At 46.4% G+C, this 24,845-nt stretch overlaps 1 protein-coding gene across 1 annotated transcript in view; it reads left to right on the top strand.

Moving 5' to 3' along the window:
• The window catches only part of p120ctn (adherens junction protein p120), a 51,869-nt gene extending 35,491 nt beyond the window's left edge, over positions 1-16,378 (top strand). The window contains 15 exon segments of the mRNA XM_017905438.1: positions 3,914-3,992; positions 4,465-4,530; positions 5,659-5,700; positions 5,798-5,927; positions 6,731-7,013; positions 7,139-7,264; positions 7,527-7,586; positions 7,881-8,503; positions 8,584-8,971; positions 11,324-11,637; positions 11,832-12,027; positions 12,030-12,131; positions 12,284-12,422; positions 12,661-12,772; positions 15,528-16,378. Coding sequence (XP_017760927.1) covers positions 3,961-3,992; positions 4,465-4,530; positions 5,659-5,700; positions 5,798-5,927; positions 6,731-7,013; positions 7,139-7,264; positions 7,527-7,586; positions 7,881-8,503; positions 8,584-8,971; positions 11,324-11,637; positions 11,832-12,027; positions 12,030-12,131; positions 12,284-12,422; positions 12,661-12,772; positions 15,528-15,788 — 2,874 coding nt within the window. The 5' untranslated portion in view covers positions 3,914-3,960 and the 3' untranslated portion in view covers positions 15,789-16,378.
• The last annotated feature ends 8,467 nt before the right edge of the window (positions 16,379-24,845 follow it).

Raw genomic sequence — 24,845 nt, 5'->3', positions numbered from 1 at the left:
GAAATTAATAAACCAATCTCGGAGATATTTCCGTAAAAGGTACTCATGGAATAAAAAATAATGATAAAAGCGTAGCAATATAATCAGTTTCATAATTTTGAAGAATTTATAGAAGAAAAAAAAGAAATTATAACATCGGTTACGAGATGGCGAAGTTGGATTTGCAGACTCACTCGGGATCTTCCATGTTAAATACCCCGATGATTGGGAGATAAGGAAGGATGGGTGACCGGGCCCAACCAACAACAAAAACACCCCCGCAACGATTTTTCGCACGTGCGCTTCTACATATATATAATTCCTCTTCCTATGGCCATCTAAGTGGAGAATTTATATAAATTTGGTTGGACTCCCAGCACTCTTTCTTCTGGATTCCACTTTTACACACTGTGTTCTCCTCCTTTCCCTCCTGTGTTCGCAACTGTCTTTCATCCCTTCTCTAAGGCCTTCTTCCTTTGGATTTTTCGCGATTTGAATTCACTGATAGTGTGTGTGCCCCCCCCCCCCCATCTTATCGTCGTCACAGTGTTGTGCTGCCCTAAGTTTTGTAGAGTTCCACTTCGGCTTCCTTTGACCATCGTTACTTCACATTACCCCTTCTCCTTCCTGTCTCCACCAACGATTGGACTTGATGTTCTTCGCGAATTGGACTCTCTCTCACTGACGATGGCTACGTTTCAAAGTCTCTGGTTAAACTAGGGAAGTCCACTTCTAGGGGAGGAAGAGAGGAGGAGAAGAGTCTCTTGGTCACTGGCTGGTTGTTACTATACTCCATTCCATGGTGATTGGATTCCTCCCACTTTCTAAGATTCCTTCGAGTAATTCATCTCTCCACTAACTATCGAGGCCCTCAAGTGTTCTGGAGTTGCTCGTGGGAATTTTAACTCTGGTTATATTGGGAGACTGGTGGAAGTTGTCCAATTGAGTCAGTTTGAGGAAACTCTACTATCACCGAATAAACGAGAAAAACGATTCGGAACGCCGAAGAGAGTGTTTTCAAAAAAGAGAGTTTTTGGTCACCAATGTTTGAGAGTTTCATAAATGAAAAAAAAAAAATATCGAGTAAAAAGAGAACGGAAAAATCGGCGAAAAGCAACGTAGGGGCACAAAAGGGGAAAGAAAAATCGAACAAAAAAGGATTCTGAAAGAGTAGCAAGAAAACACAGGTGTTAAAAAAGCGAACACAAAACGGCGAAAGGAAAGAACATGGTAAAAAGGGCTTAGGGACTAATAAAAATACGCGGGGTAACAGCGAAAAAGATCTCAAAAGAGTAGAAGAAAAGTAGTGGAGGAGCAGAAAAAGAGGAGAAAAGAACAACACCGGGGGAGACCTCAAAAGCCAGGGAAAATGAGTGAAAGAACAACACTGAGTTCCCTAAAAAAAGCCCCCCACCCAAAAAGGAAAAAAGTAAAACCAGAAAAAAGAGAGAGAGAGAGAACAGTATAAACAGGAAAGGAAGAGAGGGCTTAATTGCGGCATTAATCGAGAATGACTGTACCATCTCTAAACACACATGTGGGCACACACGGTGCTTATGTGTGTGCATGCGTGTAAATAACTCGTGGTAACGTTCGTGGTCGCAAGGACGTTGGACACGGTGAAGGGAAGAAGAAAAAGGGACAGTGGAGAGAGAGAGAGAGTGAGAGAGAAAGAGAGAGGGAGAGTCTCCACCAAGAGAAAAAAAGGGCTCGTTAGTAGGATGCAATTTCGGTCAAATGGACGCGTCCGTGGTTCTCCCCGATGGCCGTGGCGGCGCTGCGAGCGGAAATCGCGCACTTCGTTAGTCGCACGGCAATTAGCCGCCCCGCGTCTTAATTACCCGGGCGCTTTCCGACCCGAAGGACGTTCCGAAGATCCTGCCCGAAGAGAGAGATCCTGTGGGAAATGCATCTTGCGCGGAAACGCCGCGGAGAAAATCGATTCTGGTGCACCGTTGCGACGTCGTCTGACGTGCGGGGTGCAGGGGGCAGGTTAAGATGCCACGGAGTTTTAAGAGCAAAGAACGTCGAGTGGGTACCGTTCTTTGCCACGGTGTTTAGACTCGACGAGATTCGTTTTAGCCCGTAGGTAGCTGGCTAAATGCACGTGGCTCGCGGGATCTCGCCGAGGATCCCCGGTTGAGCACCACTGCCGGAGCAAAGTTCCTCGAGAAAATTAACATTCGTTGCAGGGAAACAAGGATCCCGGTGCCACGTTACCTCCATGTTTCTAATCTAAACCAGCCGGCGTTGCCCCACTTTGCTCTTCATATCTCGCGTAGAGCGTGAAAGCGGAGTAAAACCGTGCTCGGGTCCGATCGAGGGTTAGGTTTCTAACTTCCAGGCAATTAAAGAAGACTACTGTTAATAACCGGTTGTCAACGAAATTCTACCTTCACTGGTAGACAGAGTTTGGCCCACTTTTACGGTCCCGGGGCCCAGCGTCGAATACCTCGGGTCTCTACGCAGCGAGGAGCAGGAAAAGTGGCCGAAGGTGGGGCAGGTAGACCAACGATCCAGGTCCTCCGATTCTTCCGCCAGTTATTAAGGTATTACCAGTCCCGGCACGTGGTGAAATTCACCGAGAAGGGATGAAGAGACCGCGACAGTGTCGAATACCGTGAACCCGCCCCCCTGGAGAAGATGAGACAGGAGACCAAGTCCGGGGAGTTTGTTCGAGCCATTTAACTCTTATCCCTCTTTCGACCTGGATTCTACGGGAACGAGATCGATGTCGCCGGTATCCGCGTTCCTAATCGACGTTAACGCGATTAGCACTCGCTCAAGTTCGCTCGCGTAATCGTCCCTGCGTTTAAAAACACCCGGAGTATACCAAGAATCTCTCTATAGCCCTCGTCTAGTTGCCTTCGATGTCTCATCTTCGTCGTTGGACCAGGGAGTGCGGTACCGGTTCCACGAGTGACTCTTTTCTGAACGAGGAGGGTCCTAAATGGCCCGAAAGACGATTATGCCGGGTCGGAAAAGGACAATTCCGGACAATAAGTGGAAACGAAGTTCGTTAGTCGAATAGAATTTAGGCACCGGTCGAACAGGCTGTCGTCCTTTCGGAACCTGGCTTAACGAAATTCCAGGATCGTGGTTGCGTTAGGTGAATTCGTTAACGAACTTCGCTCTTCGTCCTTCCCTTCGCACGCTCATTCTCTGATCGCGCGTGTATAGGCTCTCGCGTATCGCCCCCCCCCCTCCTAGGGGGGCAATCGAAACGCGCGATAAAAGAGTGTGGAAGCGACAAATTAATTAAACTCGTCCGCTCGTCCCGTGCTTTATATTTTAAACCGCGCGATCACGGGCGACACTAGCGCCGCGGTTACGCTCTACTAGGCGGCCGCGTTGGTCCACGCGGCGGCGGCGATAAAATTAATTAACTAAGAGCGGAAGATGGGGCGGAGATAAATTGGGGAAAAAGGGAGAAGAAAAAATACAACGACTGGAGGGTGAGAGACGAGGCTTAATCAAAGAGACCTGCCACGTGGACTCTCGATCCTTGACACGAAATTAACGTCCGACCATTCTAGCTGTACCCCATTTCTCTTCCCCTCTGTGCAGGTCTCTTTAAATTCCGGAGTGTCTCCTCCCGTTAAACCAATCGATCACACGGCGATCGAAATCGTGGAATATTTCCAGAATAAACTCCTCCGACCATATCCTGTCGGCAAGTATCGGAAGGACGCGTGTATGAGTCGCGCAATTAGACCCGCTGTGCTAATGTCCCGATCAATACAGTCGTCGTTAACAGTCTCGTAAGCGGTACAGTTCACTGCCAACCGAGCTGCAAACACGAACTTTTCCAGTCCTTCCAGTTTCTCCGGGTATCCCGAGAATCCGTGGAATCCGCCAAGTTGTAACAGTAACGTACCACGATACCATACTTTTCCATCTGTTCTAATGTCTGCCTCGTTTCGTGTGCTTCCAGGGGACGTCATCGACTGCTGAGCGGCAAGAGACGAAAAATCAGCTGGTATGTCAAATAATCAGCTGGTTGACTCCTGTCTGTAAGTGTCTTTCTCTCCTCGAGCTCTCTGCCGAGAGGCTCGTAACCAATTAATACCTACATTCTCTACTTCTCTCTCTCTCTCTCTCTCTTTCTGTTTCTCTCTATCACTCTTCTCTTCTGCCGACAAGAAGCCGGTGATCTAGAAGCGAACTCTGCTTTTCCCTCCATTTTACACGGCTAGCGCGAAACGTAACTCGGCCAATTGGCAAAACTCGTTGCCCGGTAACGGCTAGAAAGAAATAAACACACTAGACCCTATCTCTTCTGTCTGTCCCGCTGTCGTTCCTCTCGTTCGGCCAATTTTTCCTGGCTGCCTTTACGAGAGAGAGCGCGTAAAGTAGATACGGGGCCCGGGAATCATGGGCGACCAATGATGAAAAAGACAGTTACATGATCTAGCTCGAGATTGCACCCTAGGAAGCACGTAGTCTCGGCACACGGATTAATCACGACGAAATTGTTAATATCAGGCTGGTGAATCGTCGAATCGTCGAGAGACAGGAGCACAGCATAACGCACACTGAGATCACGCAGAGGTGACTAACATGAGCTAATCACCGAGGTTGGTCATTCTGAGCATCATCCATCGGCTTCCGATTAACTTCGTCCTTGGCTCAGCAAGAGTAACGTGCACCAATGTTGATCATAGTCTCGCGAGATTCTCGACAGAGGGCAGCGCGACTCGGGATGAGACCCCTGGAGGATCTCGCGAGATTATTCTCGGATCGTTCTAATCTGCGAGATTTTTACCGGATGGCTACGTCAACAAGAGATAAAAGAGTCATCAGAATGAGTAACTTCGGTCGCACTAACACTTGGTATCGCGTTTGTTCAGCATGATGTGTGACGAGGACGTGAGGCGAGTAGCTTAGCGTAGTTAGAGGTGTACCTGGATGGCTTGCTTTATTTCTGGGTACTCTTGCTTTCCTTTCTACCTCGTTTTTCCTCGTCTCTCGCGTATCTTTTCCTCCTTCGTCAAAGCGCACGTTCGTTATTTGCTGTTTCCTCGGTTAGATCAGTCGACCATTAACCTCTGTGCACTATTTTTACGAGCCTGACTGGCGATGAAAATTTTAGGTCAAACTTGAGTATCACGAGTCAGGCTCGTTGTTTAATTTCATGCCAAACGTGGATGTCACGAGCCTGACTCGTGATCGACGTTTCGGGTCAAACGTGAATATCACGAGTCTGACACGTGGTCTTATTCTCGGGCCAAGTATGAATACCTCGAATGGGCTCGCGGCTATCTCGCACTCGGTCGTAAGATATCGTGTTTCGAATTTCGACACTCGGGCACCGCCGTTAGGCTTCTTTCCCGACCATTCAGGCATACGGGTTTGGCATGGCCTTTTTCGAGTTTCAGCGCAGTGCAAGGGGTTAATTAACCCCTTCCCGTACAACGACGAGCCTGACTCGTGATGAAGATTTTGGGCCAAACACGAATACCACGAGCCAGATTCGTGAACAGAGAGTCGGGTCGAACATGAATATCACGAGCCGGACACGTGAATAGAAAATTTTTCTAAATACAGTTCTGAAACTGTCATCTATTATAAGACTGATCTTTCCTCGACGTTGTTTCGTTTCCGTGGCACTTGATTTCGTAGATGTCGCCAGTGTCCGCTGAGATTAGACGATAATTCCGTGGCATTGTGTTCTTCCAGACGCGTTCTCCAGGAGAAGGGCCCCGACATGCCGCAATACACGTAAGCTATCGAACCAACGCGAATAAATCGCCGATTGTCCCCGGTCGCAGGATGGGACGAGCGACTCTAATTGATCATTATTGCGGACGTTTTGCAGCGGACAGAGTGATGCAGATTACCACGGAAGTAACGGCCAGGCGGACACCCATTCGTTGCATTCGTCTCATTTGTCTGTCCAGGAGGATCCATTACTCATCCGGAGCCATAAGCAGCAAACTACTCAACAAGTGAGATCCGCTCTCAGTTTTGCCAACGGTCTAATTTGCCGAGCAACGATTTCCTTTTTGCTCTTAAACGATTGTTACTCTTTGTAGCCCCGGCGCTCGTCGCCATTACTCTTAATATCCTCAGCGTTCTCAGAGAGTTTCGATGCCCCCTGCAATCCCAGCCCCCGTCCTCGATAATCCTAGCGCCCCGAGTGCTCTCAGGGATCTTAGTGCACCCAATTCTTCGCTCGTCCCAGCATTTCCAGCATTCCCGAGAGTCACTCGTTTTCCCTAGACTCAGCGTTTCGAGCCTCTTCGACGTCTTCGGAACTCGACTCGCGTTCCCAGCATTCCCGAGAAATCATCGAGTCCTCGTGTTCCTGCAATTCTCCATGTCCCGACCAACTTTCCCACCCATTCTCCATACTTTTAATGCTTCCAGCTACTCCCGGTTCATTTTCCGATAACAGAATCCTCCATTGCCAGGAATCTTAACGATCCTCCATATTAACTTCATCGATATTAACCTTTCCAGCCGAGCTGACTCGTTTTCGGTATCCTCGCGGAGAGGATAGCCAGTACTAACGTTCTTCGTCAACCATCAACCAGCATTCGTCCTTCGTTCAACGCTGTTAACACTTGGGATCCTTTTATCCCTGTGAGAATCCCCAGAATCCCCAGTATCCTAGTTCCCCAGGTATCTGCAGCTCTCCGAGAATCCCAGATCCTCTCAGCATCCTGAGAATTTTCACCGGCATCATCGTGAACCCTCCCTGTCCCAAGGCTCTCCGAGTATCCCGGTAAAATGGCGTACATTTTCGCAGGTGACAAACGTGTCGAAGGTCGTCCGCGAGGTATCACACATGGAGCCGGATCCAGGCGCGGTGAGCTACATGTCAGTGCCGTTGATGCCCCAGGACTATCAGCATGCGGACAGACGGTACCCGGCGGACTCCTACATGGTCGGATACGAGCATTACGAGTCGTACCTCGGCTATCCTCCGCAGCCAGGTTATCCGGGTCCACATGGCATCTACATGCCGCGCTCGCATTCCCCTCACAGTCCTCATAGCCCTTCGGAGCACAGTCGTGCCTCGCCTCCGCATGGTAAGCGATCGTCGTTATTTTTATCTCGCCGCGACATCGTCATTGGAATGAAGATCGCTCGCGCCTAGAAATCCAAGGACTCTAACGTACATCTCGTTTCTCTGTTTCTCTGTTTTCCCTCAAAGAATACCTGCGCAAGGCGGCGCCGTACGTGGAAGGCGGTTACAACGACATCGATCCAGGTTTGAATCCCGCGTTGCAGGATCATTATCGTATTACACCTAGTCCTGGTGGTCCCGGAGATCAATATGGTACGTTCGGTGTCGAAACGCGATGGGCACAGTGCAATAGAGCATGTGAACCTCGCGGACCCATTCTCCTACGTTTCTTCGTCTCTTTATCCTTGGTCGAAAGAAAACCTTCCGAGTTGACCTAGACAGCTCTATAATGAGATATTCAGCTATCATGTTGCAGCGGGCCGCGGCTATTTGTCTGGTCGTGCACGGGGCACAGCATAATTCACTTTAATTATCTCTATGCCTGACATTCGTTGTTATTTTATGTTCCCTCTAGATCAAATCAGCAACTCTTGGAATATGGATGACTCTGGCGAACCCTCTCAGCATCCTCATGGTAGGGTCACATCAATAATTTATTTAACACGCTCTCTGTCTCTCTCTCTCTCTCTCTCTCTCTCTATTTCTTCCTCCTCTCTCTTTCTCTCTCGTTAAGCCTCATCTGCTCGCGTTTATCGTCGTCGAGCCTCTCTACCGTCGCGAGTCCATATTCCACTTGGTTCCGAACCACGCCACCGCCTCACAGATAATGCGAGTGAATTATGCGTTTCGACTATACGTTAGAGCACAACCCAGAAGCTACTTCTCCCTATCGTCGTCCCGTAATCGACCCCTTCTTCGCTTTTTCCAGACGAGAATAAAGTGGCCTACGGTTACGTGTCTCCGTCCCCCTATGGACCTGTTGGATACGGCCCCGGCGTTGGGGTAGGTCCAGTCGCAGTTCCTAGCGATGTACCCGGCTACGACGAAGGCCATCCGGTGCCCTTACCCTCGGGTGTACCACCTGGGATGTTCGACGACGAGGTCCATCTACAACGGTTACAGTCCCGGCATCCGGTGGTGCCAGGCATGGCCAGTCCCCTGGACGACGACCAGAAGTCCATGAGATGGCGGGACCCGAACCTCTCAGAGGTGATAGGCTTCCTCAGCAACCCGAACAACATCATCAAGGCCAACGCGGCCGCCTATCTGCAGCATCTCTGCTACATGGACGACCCGAACAAGCAGAAAACGCGAAGCCTAGGTGGCATACCGCCGCTGGTGCAGCTGCTGGATCACGACAACCCGGACGTCTACAGGAACGCCTGTGGAGCATTGAGGAACCTGTCATACGGCAGACAGAACGACGAGAACAAGAGGGCTATCAAGAACGCCGGCGGTGTCCCGGCCTTGATCAATCTGTTACGCAGGACGTCCGACGCCGACGTGAAGGAGCTGGTCACGGGGGTCCTGTGGAATTTGTCCTCGTGCGAGGTGAGCAGAAGCTTGTGTTATATCGTACGATCCTCGAATACCAAGACCAAGTGCCTTTCTTACGTCTGTGCTTCTTCCAGGACCTCAAGAAGTCCATCATCGACGACGGCGTGACGATGGTGGTGAACAATATAATCATCCCGCACAGCGGCTGGGACCCTAGCTCTTCCAGCGGCGAAACCTGCTGGTCCACCGTGTTCAGAAACGCGTCTGGCGTGCTGAGAAACGTCTCCAGCGCTGGGGAATACGCGAGGAAGAAGCTGCGCGAGTGCGACGGCCTGGTGGACGCTCTCCTCTACGTGGTGCGATCCGCCATAGAGAAGTCGAACATTGGGAATAAGATCGTGGAGAACTGCGTGTGCATCCTGCGGAACCTGAGCTACCGGTGTCAGGAAGTGGAGGATCCGAATTACGATAAGCACCCGATTCAGTCGACCGTACAGAACAGGGTAGCCGCGCCGGCCAAAGGTGAGGGCTTGTCGATGTCCTTCATGAGACATCTTTGCATTCCGGGAATGAGAGAGTGTACCCTTCCCCCGTGCCATGGTAAACACACGGGTTCCCTCAGTGGGCATGTGTGACACGCATGCAGCCGAATTGTGTGTGCGCTGATGATAAACGGCTCGCCTTTTCCCTGGGGGAGTTGATAAGATAAGAGGGCAGGTTCGCACCTCTGTTGGCTGCAACTGCGGAATAGAAACGGCGAGCGGGTGTAATTTCGTGTCGTTGCGTTCAGTCATTTTTCTGTATACACCAGTGCTGCTGGTGACGCACAAGTCGCCATGGCCAGTGTGTGGTACAGCGTGGTGCAAGAGTCGAGGCAATGGAATATTTTTGACACTGGCTAGGACCATTCTAGCATTCCTCTGTACGATTATGCGTCTTGGAAGCTCTAGCTTGTGCGAAGATAGGAGCTGATATCGTTGTTTACCTTTGCGATATCGTTTTCAAACGTGTGGACAGAGATTGCCTCGCTTTTGTAACTAGCTGTATTTACGCGAAGTAGGCTAAATTGTCGTACGATGAGAATCAGTTCTCTGAAAAGTAGGATCGATAGTGGTAGCAATAGTTTAACGCGGTTCAGAGAACTGGACGGGTGTTATAACGGAGGAAATGAAGCATTGAAAATTGTACATCCGCTTGGCAACGCAGTGTTGTACAGTAAACCAGTCGCATATTAATGACATATTGCACGCTTCAGATTCCGTCGAGTGTGAAACGTGCAAGGTAGTGATTAGGAGTCGTAGTTGGCCCCGTATACTTTCTTCAGTCTACCAAAATGATTATTCCATACCTGTGTACACTGAACATTCGTTGTAACGCTTACGTCTCTGTTGATATTCCGCTTACACGTTTGATGGAACATAATTGGATGTGTTCGTGATAATGATGCAACGATGTCTTTGCGAGACGAGACGATACCTATGTTAGCTATAGCACATATTACCAGTCGATTAGTATGTATATCTCTTTTGCAACTACACTGATCTTTGTGTTCCCCCTCGGTGTTATGATTTCTCACTTGTTTCTCTTGATCCTTGTGTCACGAATTCTTCCCTCGTACGAGGTCAGACCACGTACAGGTCAGAGACGAAAAAGAAAAGAAAAAGAAAGAAAAAGAAATGAAACAGTCTTTATATCCCTCCTAGTTTAGCATGGATTAAAATGTGTTTCAATCTTTTTAGCATACAGTTTATGTCAAGGTAAGACATTCTTGTACTTCCATCGCTAATTTAGTTTTCTTTCTGTACTAAGTTTTCCCCTTGTTTTTCACTCTTGGGTCAACTCCAAATAGCCAGTGCATGCCTCGCTTCTCGACGGTCACCTATGTCGTTGGCTCCATGATTTCTTCCTCCTTTTTTCTTTTTTCCATTTTTTTTTTTTTTCTTTTTATCACCACAACCGATAACTCTCATTAACTTTATGGAAACTCAAAGACCGGTCTGCTATCGTTTGGCAAACAAGTCACGTGACCGACGTTGCAATCACTGTCCAAATATTGATTCCGTTAATGGTTGCTCTGGCTTAAAGACAAAGAGAGAACCGTGTCGCTACGTTACACCGAAATCCATAGAGAAGCGATATAAATAGAAAAACCTAACGACACCATAGACTCCAAACGTGTGTGAAATGTTAGATTGCCTTGAAACGTTACGGTCAATTGTCTCCATAGCGTTACAATTAATTTCATTAGCAGTCCTTGTACATCAAGCCTTAATAGTGCATCCTCCTCCGTGCATCTTGCATACGTGTTACTATGATTGGCTGCCCGCAACTGCGCTGATGACACGTTGTTTGCCATGTTCCAAGTATTGGTGTAGCTCTTTCGTAGAAGTAGTGCAAACCGGTTGGAAGCAATTCGCACAAACCTCCATCTCATCTCATGGATCTTAAAATTCAGCAACACTTTAGCTCTCATACGACAAGAGTAACACATCCATCTCAGTCCTCTTTACATTTAATTTTCATTAAATTGCATGTTCAACATCCTAGTCACTCTGATTCACTCTTCCTCAATATTAGAACTACCTAGTAACGTGTATTTAAACATGGTACACAGATAGCGTTGAATAAAATGACATGGTGAAAATGAATAGTTACGTATAATCATATTTCCATCAATGACTGTAAAAAGAAAAAGTCTGAGATCAGTTATCTTTACTGATTTGGTAGTTCTAGTATTAAATCCTAATCCCCAAGGCTAAAAGCTCACTGAACATTGTCAGAACACGTACAGCAACATTACACATGCAGTGTTTACTAGATTCATCGACCATGATCTTCTGTAATTAATGTTACCTCCAAATCTCTGTGCTTTAGGTGAAAACTTGGGTTGCTTTGGTGGCAGTAAGAAGAAGAAGGATGGCCAACCAGTGCAGAAGGAGACAACTGCCTCACGCACTACCAGTCCAAGAACAGAACCAGTCAGAGGCATGGAGCTGCTATGGCAGCCGGAAGTGGTCCAGTCTTATCTGAAGCTTCTGCAGACATGTTCGAACCCAGAGACCCTGGAGGCAGCAGCTGGAGCACTCCAGAACCTCGCAGCCTGCTACTGGCAGCCCAGCATTGAAATTCGTGCAGCTGTGAGGAAGGAAAAAGGTCTTCCTATCTTGGTGGAGCTGCTACGGATGGAGGTACAGCTTGTTGGAGTCATTGGGCCTGGAAGAATTAGATATAGTTAATATAGAATCTGTGTAAAGCAAGAATACTCTTGGTAGTAGATGATAGATGGTAGAAAAATAGAAAAATAGAGACGTGTGATGTCAGAGATAGTATAAAAATGTGGTGATGCAAAGTGCAACGTATTCATTTTGATCATTTCTTGCAGGTGGACCGTGTAGTCTGCGCAGTGGCCACAGCTCTGAGAAACCTGGCGATAGACCAGCGCAATAAGGAGCTGATAGGAAAGTACGCGATGCGTGATCTCATCCAGAAGTTACCCTCAGGGAATAACCAACACGATCAGGGAACCAGCGACGACACGATTGCCGCAGTCCTCGCCACTTTGAACGAGGTGATCAAGAATCCGAGTTCTCACGATCTCTGTTGGACGCTGGCGGTGTCGATAGACTGATGAACATCACAAGGCAACGCCAGAAGTATACGCCCCGTGTTCTTAAATTTGCAGGTGAGACTGCGTCTGATATGCCTAAAAGTGTCCAGGAATGAGTCGAGTCCTCTCAAGACAAGATTCTCAAACGAATACCAGTACTTGATCCTATCAAACGTTGCAAGAGCATCAATCAACATTCGACGAATCAAACGTCTGTTCATTTTTAGGACAAGTCTTGTTCACAATGTGGCAGCACCAAGAGCTGAGAGACGTTTACAAGAAGCACGGCTGGAAGGAGCAGGATTTCGTGACGAAAACGGTGGCAGCACGGAATTCAGGGCCTAATTCACCCAATAACGCGAATAGGTATCCTCTCGTCGATCAGCGACCAATGTTTTCACGTTTATTTTCCAATTAATAGTTTCTTTCCCTTAAGACCAAGCGATCTTTGATTTTTGTCGTTTCTGTTTCTGGACTCTGCGTTTAACACTTTCGTATATGCTTTCTCTATTCGCTTCTATTCTGTTGGATAATTTCGGTTGAGCAGAGTCCACATTTTCCCTTGAACTCCTCGACTCCACGTTAAATGTAGCTATGATTGTAGCACGCTGAACCGGCCGATGGCGAGCCAAGGGAGCACCAGATACGAGGACAGAACGATTCAGAGAGCAAACATGAACTCGAATAACGTCGGTCGACCCACTATATATCAGCCTGTAAGTAACAACAACTAATGGTACCGTTCACGAACACTTAGGCTCCGGTGGCGCTCCGATCGGGCGCCATTTTCTTCACGATTAGCCCAAGGTGTAAGAGGGTAAACGCTTTCGAGGAACGGATCGAACATGGTCCCGTTCACAGCAGTCTTTTGCGATTCTTTTCTTCTACTGTCACGTTCGTTTGGCTCGCAGTTACCACGGTTTAGTTCGCAAGCGATCGAAAACGAGCGAAAGGAAACGTCCAGGTGTGTTTTAAGAGCGAACGATGAGCTTCGTAAGTTGAAAGTATACCGCTTCAGGCATAGCGATTCTGCATAGCAACGCGTGATTCCGTTCGAATCGAGTCTTCCTGTTATCGACAAGCTCGCATTCACGTTTCAATAGCGAGTGAGCAATAGATCCTATTCCGTTAGTTTCTCTTCGTAGGTGCCCCATCGAGAAGGGAGATGTCGCTCTACACGGAGTTTGTTATTTTATATACATATACATATTTTCTCCATTTTTTCTTTCTTTTTGTTAACCGTTTTTCTATTATATAGATATAGATACGTATATTTAGAACGGACACGAGGAATTTCGGTGCACACGAAATGCTAGAACATAGGCGAGGGATAATTATCGTACGGAGGACGCAGTTGAACGCGAAACGCCATTATTTATACGACACTAATATACGACAGTGATGCGACTAAAAAGAGCAGGCCGTGATTGTAACGAGAGCGGAAAATCCACGGGGAGAAAGATGAAAGGACAAAAAGAAACGAAGCAGACAACGGGTGGCACACACTATACACACGCACGCGTACACACAGGCACACGTCACACAGTTGTGATACAGAGCGAAGGTGTAACATTTATCATAGGTGTATAAACTAAGTCAATTAACGAGTACCAATTATATTCATCGCGTTTCATGCTATTATGGAACCCGTATTATTCGTATAGAGTACACAGTATTACGATAGCGAAAGAGAGAGAGAGAGAGTGTGTGTGTGTGTGAGAGAGAGAAGAAGGGATCGCATTAAGCGATCACGCATAAAACAGTCCACGGAATTATCAAGTATCTAGCATTTTTACATAATAATCGACACTTACGTAAGTCGTTATCGCCGCTCAACCAGGCCAGGATTTACGTCGTTCGCGACACTCGCGATAACGAACGAGAGAGAGAGAGAGAAAGGGAGAGAGGAATATGGATTCATCGAAACGCAATTACGTTACCTTTTGTAACTATAGTCTTCGTTAGCTCGACGACGCGAACGCCTCTTCGGATTGGCCGAATTTAAACCCGCCAATGTTTTCCTTTCTCCAACGAACTTTGATATCCGCCATCTTTTCGACCTTTTTACACCGTGCACGAATTGTAACGGGGCAATTTTTCGATTCGAATTTTACACACCAGGGGGACAACGACCCGTTCGCGACCACGACGCCCATCGTTTCCGATCCGCCTCTTCTTCACCGTGAATTCCGTTTAAATAGCGAGCATGTAGCGACATGTAGGGGACACTTCCTTTGAGTGACGCTCTATTAACTATGCCGTCTAGCGTGTGATAGCCGATCATAGCGCAGGAGCGTCGGTTCGTTAACGTCGAAGCGTGATTCTGCGATTGTACGAGAGATTAGCTGCTACAGGACCAAGTACCCGACAGTATCGAACGATTAGGGAGCGCGTCCAGCCGTCGCAGACGTTGCCCCAACGTCTAACCAAAATGTCTTTCCAAAATTCCAACCATCGCTCTGTTCAGCATCGTGTCTTATAGATACGTGGAGAAAGAAGGGGGAGAAGGGTACGAGAAAATAAGACAAGCGCACAAAACTATCTCCGTGAAAAGGCTGATGCACGCTGCCTAATTGACAGTGATTAACACGATTACCGTAGGACGTAGCGCGACATCCACTTGTTCCACGAGACTCCATTACGGGCAAGTCTGTTTCTATAGAAGACTTAATTTCCACTCGTTGACCCAGGTGATCCATAGTCTATCTACGATATACAGTAAGAATAATGTTAAACAAACTGGAACGTATTATATATATATATATACATACACACATAGAGTGTTCGGTTCCGATTCAACGCACGACTCCATTTTCCAGTCGAGAACAAGCAGGGTAACGGTGACGAGAGGACAAAAACAACAGTGTAATTTCTCCTCCATTTTTTCGTTTCTTTTTGATTTTTTTTTTTTTCTTTATATATATATATATAAAACGAACGCGCAAACACAGACACACTCGTTAAGCGACTTTTATCGTACGAGAGAAAAGCTAGACGCACCACGAAGCATGGTTTATAGTGACACGTTGACTATTGCACGAACTTATTTATAATCTATTTATATCCAAATTAATCGAGCATAATAAAAGAGTATCTGACAGTAACCCACCGCATCCATTCGCTCAGGAGTCTTAGAATCTTCACCCCCCAGATCCTTCTCTTCAGTGTATCCCTGGTCTCTGACAGCTCGCTGTCAGTCGCCCACTCTCGAGGGTAGCTCCAGTCTCGTCCTTAGAACCCCTCCCCTCGAAGGCTGCCCCCGGAAAGGTTCCGTTGTAAACTGTTAAGAAAGGGCAGAGAGGAGGAGAGAGGTCGAGAGTGAAAGAGGACGAAAAGGGAAAGGAGGAATAGGAAAATCCGAACGGGTCCAGTTTCCCCGAGCGACGCGACGGCCCACCCCCGACCGATCCACCCCCGGCTACCCTAGGAGCCAGGGCTCTAACTAACCGTTGGCTTGTGTGTGTGTTGCAGCAACCGAAACCCGGTGAGCCGCTCTACGCGCAAGTTAACTTGGAGAAGAAAAAGAAGCGGCAGTATGAGCTGGGGGTGGGCCAGGCGCAGGGTCAGGGCCCGGTCGTCGTCGGCTCGGGAGTGGGCGTCGCAGCCGGTGCACCCACGGCTGGCCAATGGGTGGCCGACGGCGTGGGTGTCCCTGACGGGTCGGCTGCCACCGCGACAGTGAACGTTCCGCCGAATTCCACGGTCGCCTCTGCCGGCGACTCCTGGGTATAACAGGGTGTGCATGGCCCAGCCGCCGTCCAGGAGGCTGTCATCCTTCCCCCGAGGCTGCTGTACGCGTAGACGACGAGGTTCTCGCGCAGACACGGACGAGGACCGCGTGTCTGATGAGAGGATCGAACGAGGAGGAGAGGCGTTAGCTCGCTGGTTGGAGGGAAGATCCGAGGGAAGCTTGCGGGAAGATGGAACACTGGCTAGGGCATTGACGATGGGATATTCTTCGTTCTATCATTTCTTCTCGGTGTTACTTTCTTGATAACGCACTGAGAATGGTCCGATATGCTGGGAGAGACGATGTATGTCGGAGGGAAACGCAAGACTGAGGACAAGAAGGGTATAGAGGTGTTAGTGGCTAAGGGACACAGGCGCTTCTCAGCGTGTATATCCATGGAAGTTTCGGTATCTGCTTATGGCGCGGTCTTGTTGTTAGGATCAAACGATATGTAAAAGTGAGCGAGAGAGAGAGAGAGAGAGATTTATGAAGTATCGCACTCCGCACCCCACGTTGTATCGATGTATAGTAGACACTGACAGCGACTTGTCCGACCACATCCGCAGCAGTAGTCGCACTAATGGCTCTAAACCTTCATTGCACAATTCTAAATTAATATATATACTATATATATGAATATAAATATTATATATATACATGTATATGTATATTTTAAGGCGGTAGTCGTGGAGGATGCACGCGTACGGCAAGAGTACTACTAAGATTAAGTAGACGGTATTACTGCGAGCGATCATTATTAATGTTATTAATAATATCACCGAGTAACGCGGTCGCGAGGCCGCTGCTATAAATACAGGAAGGTATAAAGATGAATGAATATATATATATAAATATATTATATAGATATATTATACACGTACACCGACACAGACACTTGTTAGGGGCGTATCGATTACTACATTATCGTATTATGTAAACTTCTGAGGCTGTGGGTGTGGCATGTAACGAGGATGCCGAATGTTTGCCGGCTGCGCTTTCTTTCTTCCCTCTTTTCCCCCATTTCTCCGACCGATCGTGCGAAAGAGGAGTGCGTGAGGAAGAGGGGTGAATGAGGGAGAGAAAGAGAGAGAGCGTGTGATCTAGCATGATACTATATCGTCCGCCTGCCCGTATAAAACTGTCCATTCGCGAGTTCGGCGAAAGTAAGGGGAAAAGGGGAGAAAGAAAGTGGGTAAAACCGAGGAGGGAGCACCGTTGCCGACAGACGAGATCCATGGATCGCGTGGTGCAGGATGAGAAGGCAGATCGGAAGGAGAGAATTATAGAACGGATCGCTCGATGATCCTGAAGACACACGATTATCACGGTTCTTCGCTGTTATTATACTTCTTCATAGTCTAGAGTATTACTGTCGAGTAAATGATTGAATGGTAAAAATGGTAAAAATGGTAAAAATGGGAAAAATGGAAACGGAAAGGGAGGTGCAACCAAAAGACGGAGACCAAGGGGGACGTGGAGAATCGACGTAAAGGGGGGTTAAGGGCGGGAGGGGTGCGAATGAGGATAGAGATATGTGATGTTCAATGTTATCGAATGTTTGACAGAGATGACATTATTGATAGCCGATATACATATTATATATATATAGATATATATACATATATATTATATATATACAAATAAATATATCCTTGTTCTATTTCTTAAATAATATTATTACGACAGTTGAAAAAATCGAGTGTGTTCGCGATTACGATTATAGCCACGAAGAGAAAGTATAACACCAACGCGGGGACAAAGATTATAATTATAATTATAATTCTCCTTCGTCGATTCAGAATTATATATACATAGATCTATATATATGAAACAAACAAAATTATATATATATACACATAAAAACGCTTCGCTGTATGCACGTCGCGATCGAATTAAACAGAAAAAAAAACAGACAAAAAAAAAAAATAAAAAAAGGGCGAGGAAAGATGAGAGGAAAAAAAAAAGGAAGGAAAATGGCATATGAGCATCGATCTCGTCGATCGTCTCGCGTAACCGGTCCAAAAACACACGTTCGTTCATCCCGAGAAGCGTGCTCTTCTGCTTCTTCGATCTCTTCGTCATCCACGCGTAGTCGTCCATGCCAGTCCGATTTTTGTACATACTCATCCCTCGAATGCCTCATCGATCGAACGAGCGACGAGATCGAGCCATGGATCAGCGGTCGCGACGATCGTCGACGTGCCACCGGAAGCAGAAGCTGTATCGTCGTTACTCTGCCAGGTATCAGTCGCGTCAGGATCGACCTGCTTCATCGGGGAGCAATCGAATCGCGAGACTCGCGCGATCGTCTCTGTCATGAAAAAGGCAGGAAACGCGAAAGGAAATTGCGAAACTCTGCGAACCAGCAGACACCTGTAACGTCGTCAATGATACTGTAACAATGCCTCGATAGAGCAACAACCGTATACGCAACTCGCGCGAATCTCATTCCGATGGGAACTACCGATTCGACAACCATGATCCGTCACGAGTCAGTTGTACGAGTGTCATGGGTTACCAACTCGATCAGCAACTGGATCACCGATTAATCACTGACACACCGTCTTTCGTATCCAGCCATTGTTACAATATCATCGTGATCCGCAACGCGATCTCGGACAGAAACGAGCGCGTGATCGTGATTAGCATGGAGATATCGAGCCGATAACGGGCAAATCGCGCCTCTCCGCGAATCGAGAGGCACCCTTCGAGCTTATCGGACTGCTAGCAGATCCTCCGCGCCAGTCCGCCGCGAGAGCCTCTTAGAGGACCCTGGACCATTCCGCTCAATGTGACACCGCACGGCTCCGATGGCTCCTCGTCGAAATTCCACGCCTGAAGTTCGCTGAAACTTCCCGGACCGCTTATCGTCTACCCAACAGTGGCCCCGGCTCGAAATTTCGGTAAATTTCAGGCGCACGCTCGTCTCTGGCACCCCCTTCTGGCCTAACTTTCGAGTAGAGACATGTCTCTAAGTTTGCGCGGCAAACTACGCGAATTCTGGCGTGTGTTATAGGGGGTGACGAGGATTAAACGTTGGGAAGTTCAGTTGGGAAGCTTCGGATGGCTTTTTCGTGGAGAAAAGTGGGCCAGAATTGGGCCAGAGACGCGAAGCGAGCGTGGAAGAGGGGAAGAGACAAATGGCGGTCCTCCTTCGGCGATATGCGAGTCGTTGATACGGAGGACCGACGGAGCCGACACGAACGAACCGAGATTTTGATATCCGCTTTTTATTCTTTCCGTGAACCAGCGTTTCTAATTTTCTACGAGGATTGACGAGCGAGAGAGAGAGAGTTAACTGGTGGAGGGAGACGGAGGATTTTTGTAAAGGTAGTCAGTGGAGTGGCAGGCTCGCCGAATAAAAAGGAAAAACTGTGAAAAAAAAGACAAATGGGAGGGACAAGGTAGACGACCGGAGGCTGACCAGCGAGAAACGGCGGACCCGTGTCACCGCGCATGCGCACACGTGCGAGCGACCGCAGCGCCGTGTCGAGGCAGCCATCTTCTTCCATTGTTGGTCCCACTGGATGGCTCATTCGTACGTTCGCTGTACGCTCCATGGAGATTATAAAATTCATTGTTATCTCATCGAAAAGTCTCTAACGTCTGTTATATAGTTTTTAACGATCGCTGCAGTCCAATCAGCGTTCCCCGCGTGGGAACGGCATCTCCGAGGTACCTCTGCAGTGCAGTTCATGTTCCTACGTTTCGAATCAAAGTCTGGACGATTGTTGACGTTTGGTATTTAGCGAAATCTCGGCATCTGCAGCGCCAAGATCACGCGATCCAGCCAGTGGTACCATCGTTATCTTCCTCGGCGGCCATCGCGCCTCCTCATCTCGCGCGGTCTTCGTTTCGCGGAATGTCGAAGCCCACGCGAGCCTCGAAACTCTGCAAGTCGAATTTCCAAACCGGCTTCCTCGACACGGCCACGTGTGAAAAGATACGCAAGCCTCGTGAACGATCATCAGGGGCGTATCCCCGTTTTCGATTCACCCTGTCTCTCTCCTTCGTTGCACATGGCGTAGGCACTCTTTTGGTACAAATTAAGACAGGGACTTTTGCTTCGGTCGTTGCACGAGGCTCGTTCGATCGAATTTCAAATTGTATTCTTCCCGCGTCTTTTATAAACGGGACTTTTGTCATTTTTCTTTCTTTTTTAGAAAAGTTATCGTGGCAGCTGTTAGGATGAATTACGATTACGTTAAAAATGATTTTTAATCCTTAGACACGCTACTGTGTGCATTGTGTATGTTACTTTTGCGCGTTTTGCATAATCGAAGAAAGCTTCGTACAGATCGAACGCGAATTCTGCTCGAACGATCGGGAAATTTTTACGGGTCTCTCCGATCCGTTTTTTCACCATTTTTTAATTTTATAATACGAATCTTGCGATTGTGGGCAAGGCTGTTCGAAGAATTGGATGGAAATTCGAGGTCGTTCGAGGAGGATTCTACGCCGGATCGATGTATAGATCGAAACGTTTCCACGCGATTCAGCCTACGGTTCCCGGTGGGTTAGAGAGAGGGAGGAAGGGGGAGGAAGATGATCAAAAAAGAAAAAAAAAGTAAAAAAGGAGAAGCGAACAGCGACTCGTTCGGAATTTTTTTAAAACGATGTCGCGTTTTACTAGCGATTTTTACGCCGTTTTTTACACGATTCTCACCGGCCTAAGGAGCTGTCTTTTCCACGAACGGCGAACCAAGCTGTTCGCGATGCTGCTTTCCGCGGGACAGGTCGCGAATCGATCTCGATCCTCTAGATCAAAATACGAAATCCTTCGCCGAAGAAATAATTCGTTCTTCATCCAACTCACTCCGATCAAATTTCTCCATCTCGTTCATCCATTATTCCTTTTTCTTTTTTTTTTTTAATTATTAGATGTATTTTCACGATTCCTTGGTATAATTTCCTCACTCCGAGATGCCAAAGAATCAAAGGATCTTCAAAATTGAACTTTTCTACTTTTCTATCGGACTTTTCCAACCTGTAAAAATTTAATCGTAAGAATATTACCATATCTCTTCGCGCAGTTTGTGTCACCGAGCTCCCAAGAGATCGAAGCATTTCCACGACCAATCTCGATCCTTCCTACAACAATTTTCACTAATCCAATCTCCAATTTTGCATATCTTCGATTTACAAAAATCCAAGAATGCCTTCGGCGTCCTCGAAAATCCGCGTCCCTAATTCTCCTCTGAACCGAGTTTCGAATAATTTCCATATTTCCCTTACCAAGATCCCATAGCCCTTTCACGAGAAAAATTCGCGAGAACGATGTAACACGCGCAGCAAAACTACGAAACGATTCAACGCTGCGTACGACGCTACGCTACGTTTACCGGAGATATGGACCGTGGTGGCGCTAGTGAGTTAACGCAAACTCGCGCTAAGGCTGCCGTGAAAGGGTTGACACGAAGTTTCTCAGCTTCGGAAACACCGACCAATCTTTCTACCTCTGTCCATTACGCTCCAGACCAAGCCCCGTCCACGTTCCCCGTAGAATCCGGAAGATCGAAGAATATCACGATCGATCGCCGAGCTGCGCCCGCGCGAAGATCCCAGATTCACCCTTCACCGCGATCATTGTCACCGATCACTCGAAGAAGACTGATAGCGCAAAAAATGTCGAGTGACACCATCAGACCGCTCCATCAAGCAATCGACCTCGAAGAAGACAGCGAAGACGAGCATGAACGGATCGAGGAGGCAAGGAAACGGAGGAGTGGAAGCTTCACACACACCCACACGAGAGTATCATCTATGAAATAAAGAAATAAATATATATATATATATAGAGAGAGAGAAAGAGAGAGAGAGACGAACCAGAGGTTCGAGCTCGGGCCACCAGAGGGAGATCACGAATTTTCAGCGTCGAAGAGAGGGGTGGAAAAATCGCGAGACAAGAGGGAGAGGAATATTCGAAGAGGAGGAAGAAGAATTTCACGTATCTCATGTACACACAGGCATACATGCACACAAGCACACACGCACACACATACACACGGCACGTACACACGCATAGAGGTGAGAGCGAAAGGGAGAGAGAGGGTGGGAGAGAAAGAGAGAGAACGAGAGAGGGTGAGAGTGACACAGACACGTGCATAACGAATAGAGAAAAAAAAATGATAGGCTACAGTGCTGCATACGTATTTAAATTAAAGGAGCATTAAATAAGCATGGATGTGCATTTTAGATGTATTAGAGGAGTTTCACCACACATTTAGTATTAATTGTAAAACGTTGTAGTCCGACGTGAGGGTGGGGATGGGGTGAATATTTGGAAGCGTCTTTTCGATGAAATTCAATCTTTTTTTAATCATTTTTGGTGGCTATAGATTCTTCAATTTTGATTACTTTGTTTAATTTTAAACAATTAATTTTGGGGGGGGGGATTATTGGGAAAAATTGTTAGAAAATTTTTGGAATGATTTTGGGGTGATTTTGTTCGATTTTTGAACGGGTACACGTTGTTTCGTCACGAAGACTTCCACCCCCATCGTCGCCCTTGAGAGTAAACGCGGTGGGGATTATCATCGTCACGATCATTATCACCGTCATCGCCGTTTTTATTTAACTCGTACGTGTTTTACGCAATCTATCGACGGCAAGCAAGTACTAAATGAAGTAGGTATATAATATATATATATATATAATTTGTTAAGACGGGGGACGAAGAGCAAACATATTGTCATTATTTTATTGACGTCGTATTATTTATATCGGAGGAGTACCACAGTATATACAATAATTATTAACGATAAAAGATCGACTAGTGTATTTCGAACCCGACTGACAACAATTAAAGAATTTAATTGCGCTGAAACCAGCTGTCGCAGCTTCTTTACTACCCCATTTACAACAAACAATCCATCTCTAAATTACGTGTGCATAAAGCACAAAATTTGTGGAATTAAAAAAAAAAAATTCGATACTAACACATTCACAGAAAAGAAAAAAAAATCCTTAAAATTTCTTGTATATAAAAAGAATATGGTTTTGTATAATTGAAAAAAAAAAGAAAATTTGATACTACTCCATTGATAAAAAAAAACAGAAAATTTGATACTATTCCATTGATAAAAAAAAAAGAAAATTTGATACTACTCCACTGATAAAAAAAAAAATTCGATACTAACACATTCACAAAAAGGAAAAAGAAAATCCTTTTTAAAATTGTTTGTACATAAAAAGATGATTTTTTATCATTAAAAAAAAAGAATTTGATACTACTCTATTCATAAAAAAAATCCATCTGAAAATTAGATATACATAAAAATAAAAAAATTTCGCGTATTTAAAAAAAGGGGAAATTCAAAACTACCCCTAAAAGAAAAAAAATTCGTCTCAAAATTACGTAAATGTAAAAAGGAAAAAATCAGTTTAATTAAAAAAATGAAAATTCAATCCTTTTATTTTTCTCCTCTTTTACTTTCTGTCTAATTCGAACCTAATTATTTCGAAACGTTAAATTTTCATCCCCTAAAAAGTATACCGCGACGAGAATCCTCGATCGATCAAAAAAGAGAGAAAATGAAGGGAAAACCTGACGTCGATACCGTTAACGAAGATGCAGATTGCCGGATAGATTGTCAATTTGCAATCGTAAACGGTGGATCCCTTCTGGCCGTCGAATGAAACCACCCCTTCTCTGCCACAATTTCGCGAGAATTATCCCATGTGCACGTGTGTTTCTATCATTCGAAACCCACTTTATACTTCGCTTAATCCGTATTCCAATTATTATTCATCCCCCTATGCTCTCGAATTTAAAAATTATATAACAAAAATTAGAAGAATAAAAAAAAAGCATAGCATTCCATTTTAAAAAAATAATTGGATCTTCAAATCTCCTGTATCATTCTACACACAAAGAAAATAATCCACCAAACTCTCCCTTCGTAATAAACAATAATCCTGTAAATCCATTTTCATCCAGACCAAATACCCACCCTGTATATGGAATTAAAAATATTTTTCAACTCTTTTTAAGTTACAATAATTTCGAAGCATTCGTTACAAAATAGAATAAATCGCAATTATCGACGATATTCGACGAGGTTCTTTATTTTTATTTTTAAGGGGTGCCATGGAGAATAATATATATAATATTAAATATAATTTCCTTCCTTGCAATAATCATAACATTTTAAAAATTGAATTCACGTGCAAGTATCCTTGAAAAGGTTGATCCGAGGAATAAAAGAAATCCAGCGAGAGTGGGGGTAAAAATTAATACGAGATCGATGGATCCTAGGCGGAAAGGAGCGGCGTTAAAGAAATGGGAGCGAGCGATAAGGGTTGGCTCGATGATTGTATTTTAACAAGAAAATCCTCGCGGCTCGGTGAGCACCGGCACCTGCTCCATGTGATAAGAAAGCACACGTTTCAGTGGAGAGCGATCCGTTCGAGCGCCACTTTAACGTCTATTATTCTTTTTTTTTATTTATTTCCCCGTCGTATTTGCCTCCCGTCGACCGAAAAACCAACCCCCTCCCCGTTCCTCCCATTCCCAATTTTATCGTCCATTTGCGAATCTCCTGGTCCTCGCGGCCGAGAACTTAGGACCAAAGGGTCCGCCATTTTTGCCCGTCACTTTTCCCCTTTCTCCGCGAGATGTCTCTCTGTCAGTGGGTCGAAATTGCCCGAGAAATTGTTTCGATCAGCCTTTTCCACGGGCTCGAGCAGATCTCGTCCCGATCAATCGGTAGCCCAGATCCTTGTTCATTTCACACCCCCGTGGTCGCATCATCCCCGTGCGCAACCGTGTCCTTTGCCTCGCGGGAGCATCCTGGCACAGTTCCACGTCGACCATCAGGACTACCGGCGGTCCTCGGGACCTCGAGAAGTCGAAAGAGAGACGAGAGATTCGACATTGGGTCCTCGTGACAAGAGTGGACCCTGTGAGCGGACCTGGTTCCGAGTTTGGTAATCGGGTTCGAGGAATCTGGAGATTATTCGAGGATTATACGAAGATTATATTCGAGCAAGATTGAGAGAGATCGAGGTTTTTACCAAGTTTGGAAGCTTTGGAGGGACTGATCGAGTGGTTTGGAGCC

The sequence above is a fragment of the Eufriesea mexicana genome, unplaced genomic scaffold, assembly GCF_001483705.2.
Source record: "Eufriesea mexicana isolate 0111107269 unplaced genomic scaffold, ASM148370v2 scaffold3780, whole genome shotgun sequence".
In the NCBI taxonomy this organism is placed as follows: domain Eukaryota; kingdom Metazoa; phylum Arthropoda; class Insecta; order Hymenoptera; family Apidae; genus Eufriesea; species Eufriesea mexicana.
This window is presented reverse-complemented; position numbering and strand designations above follow the sequence as displayed.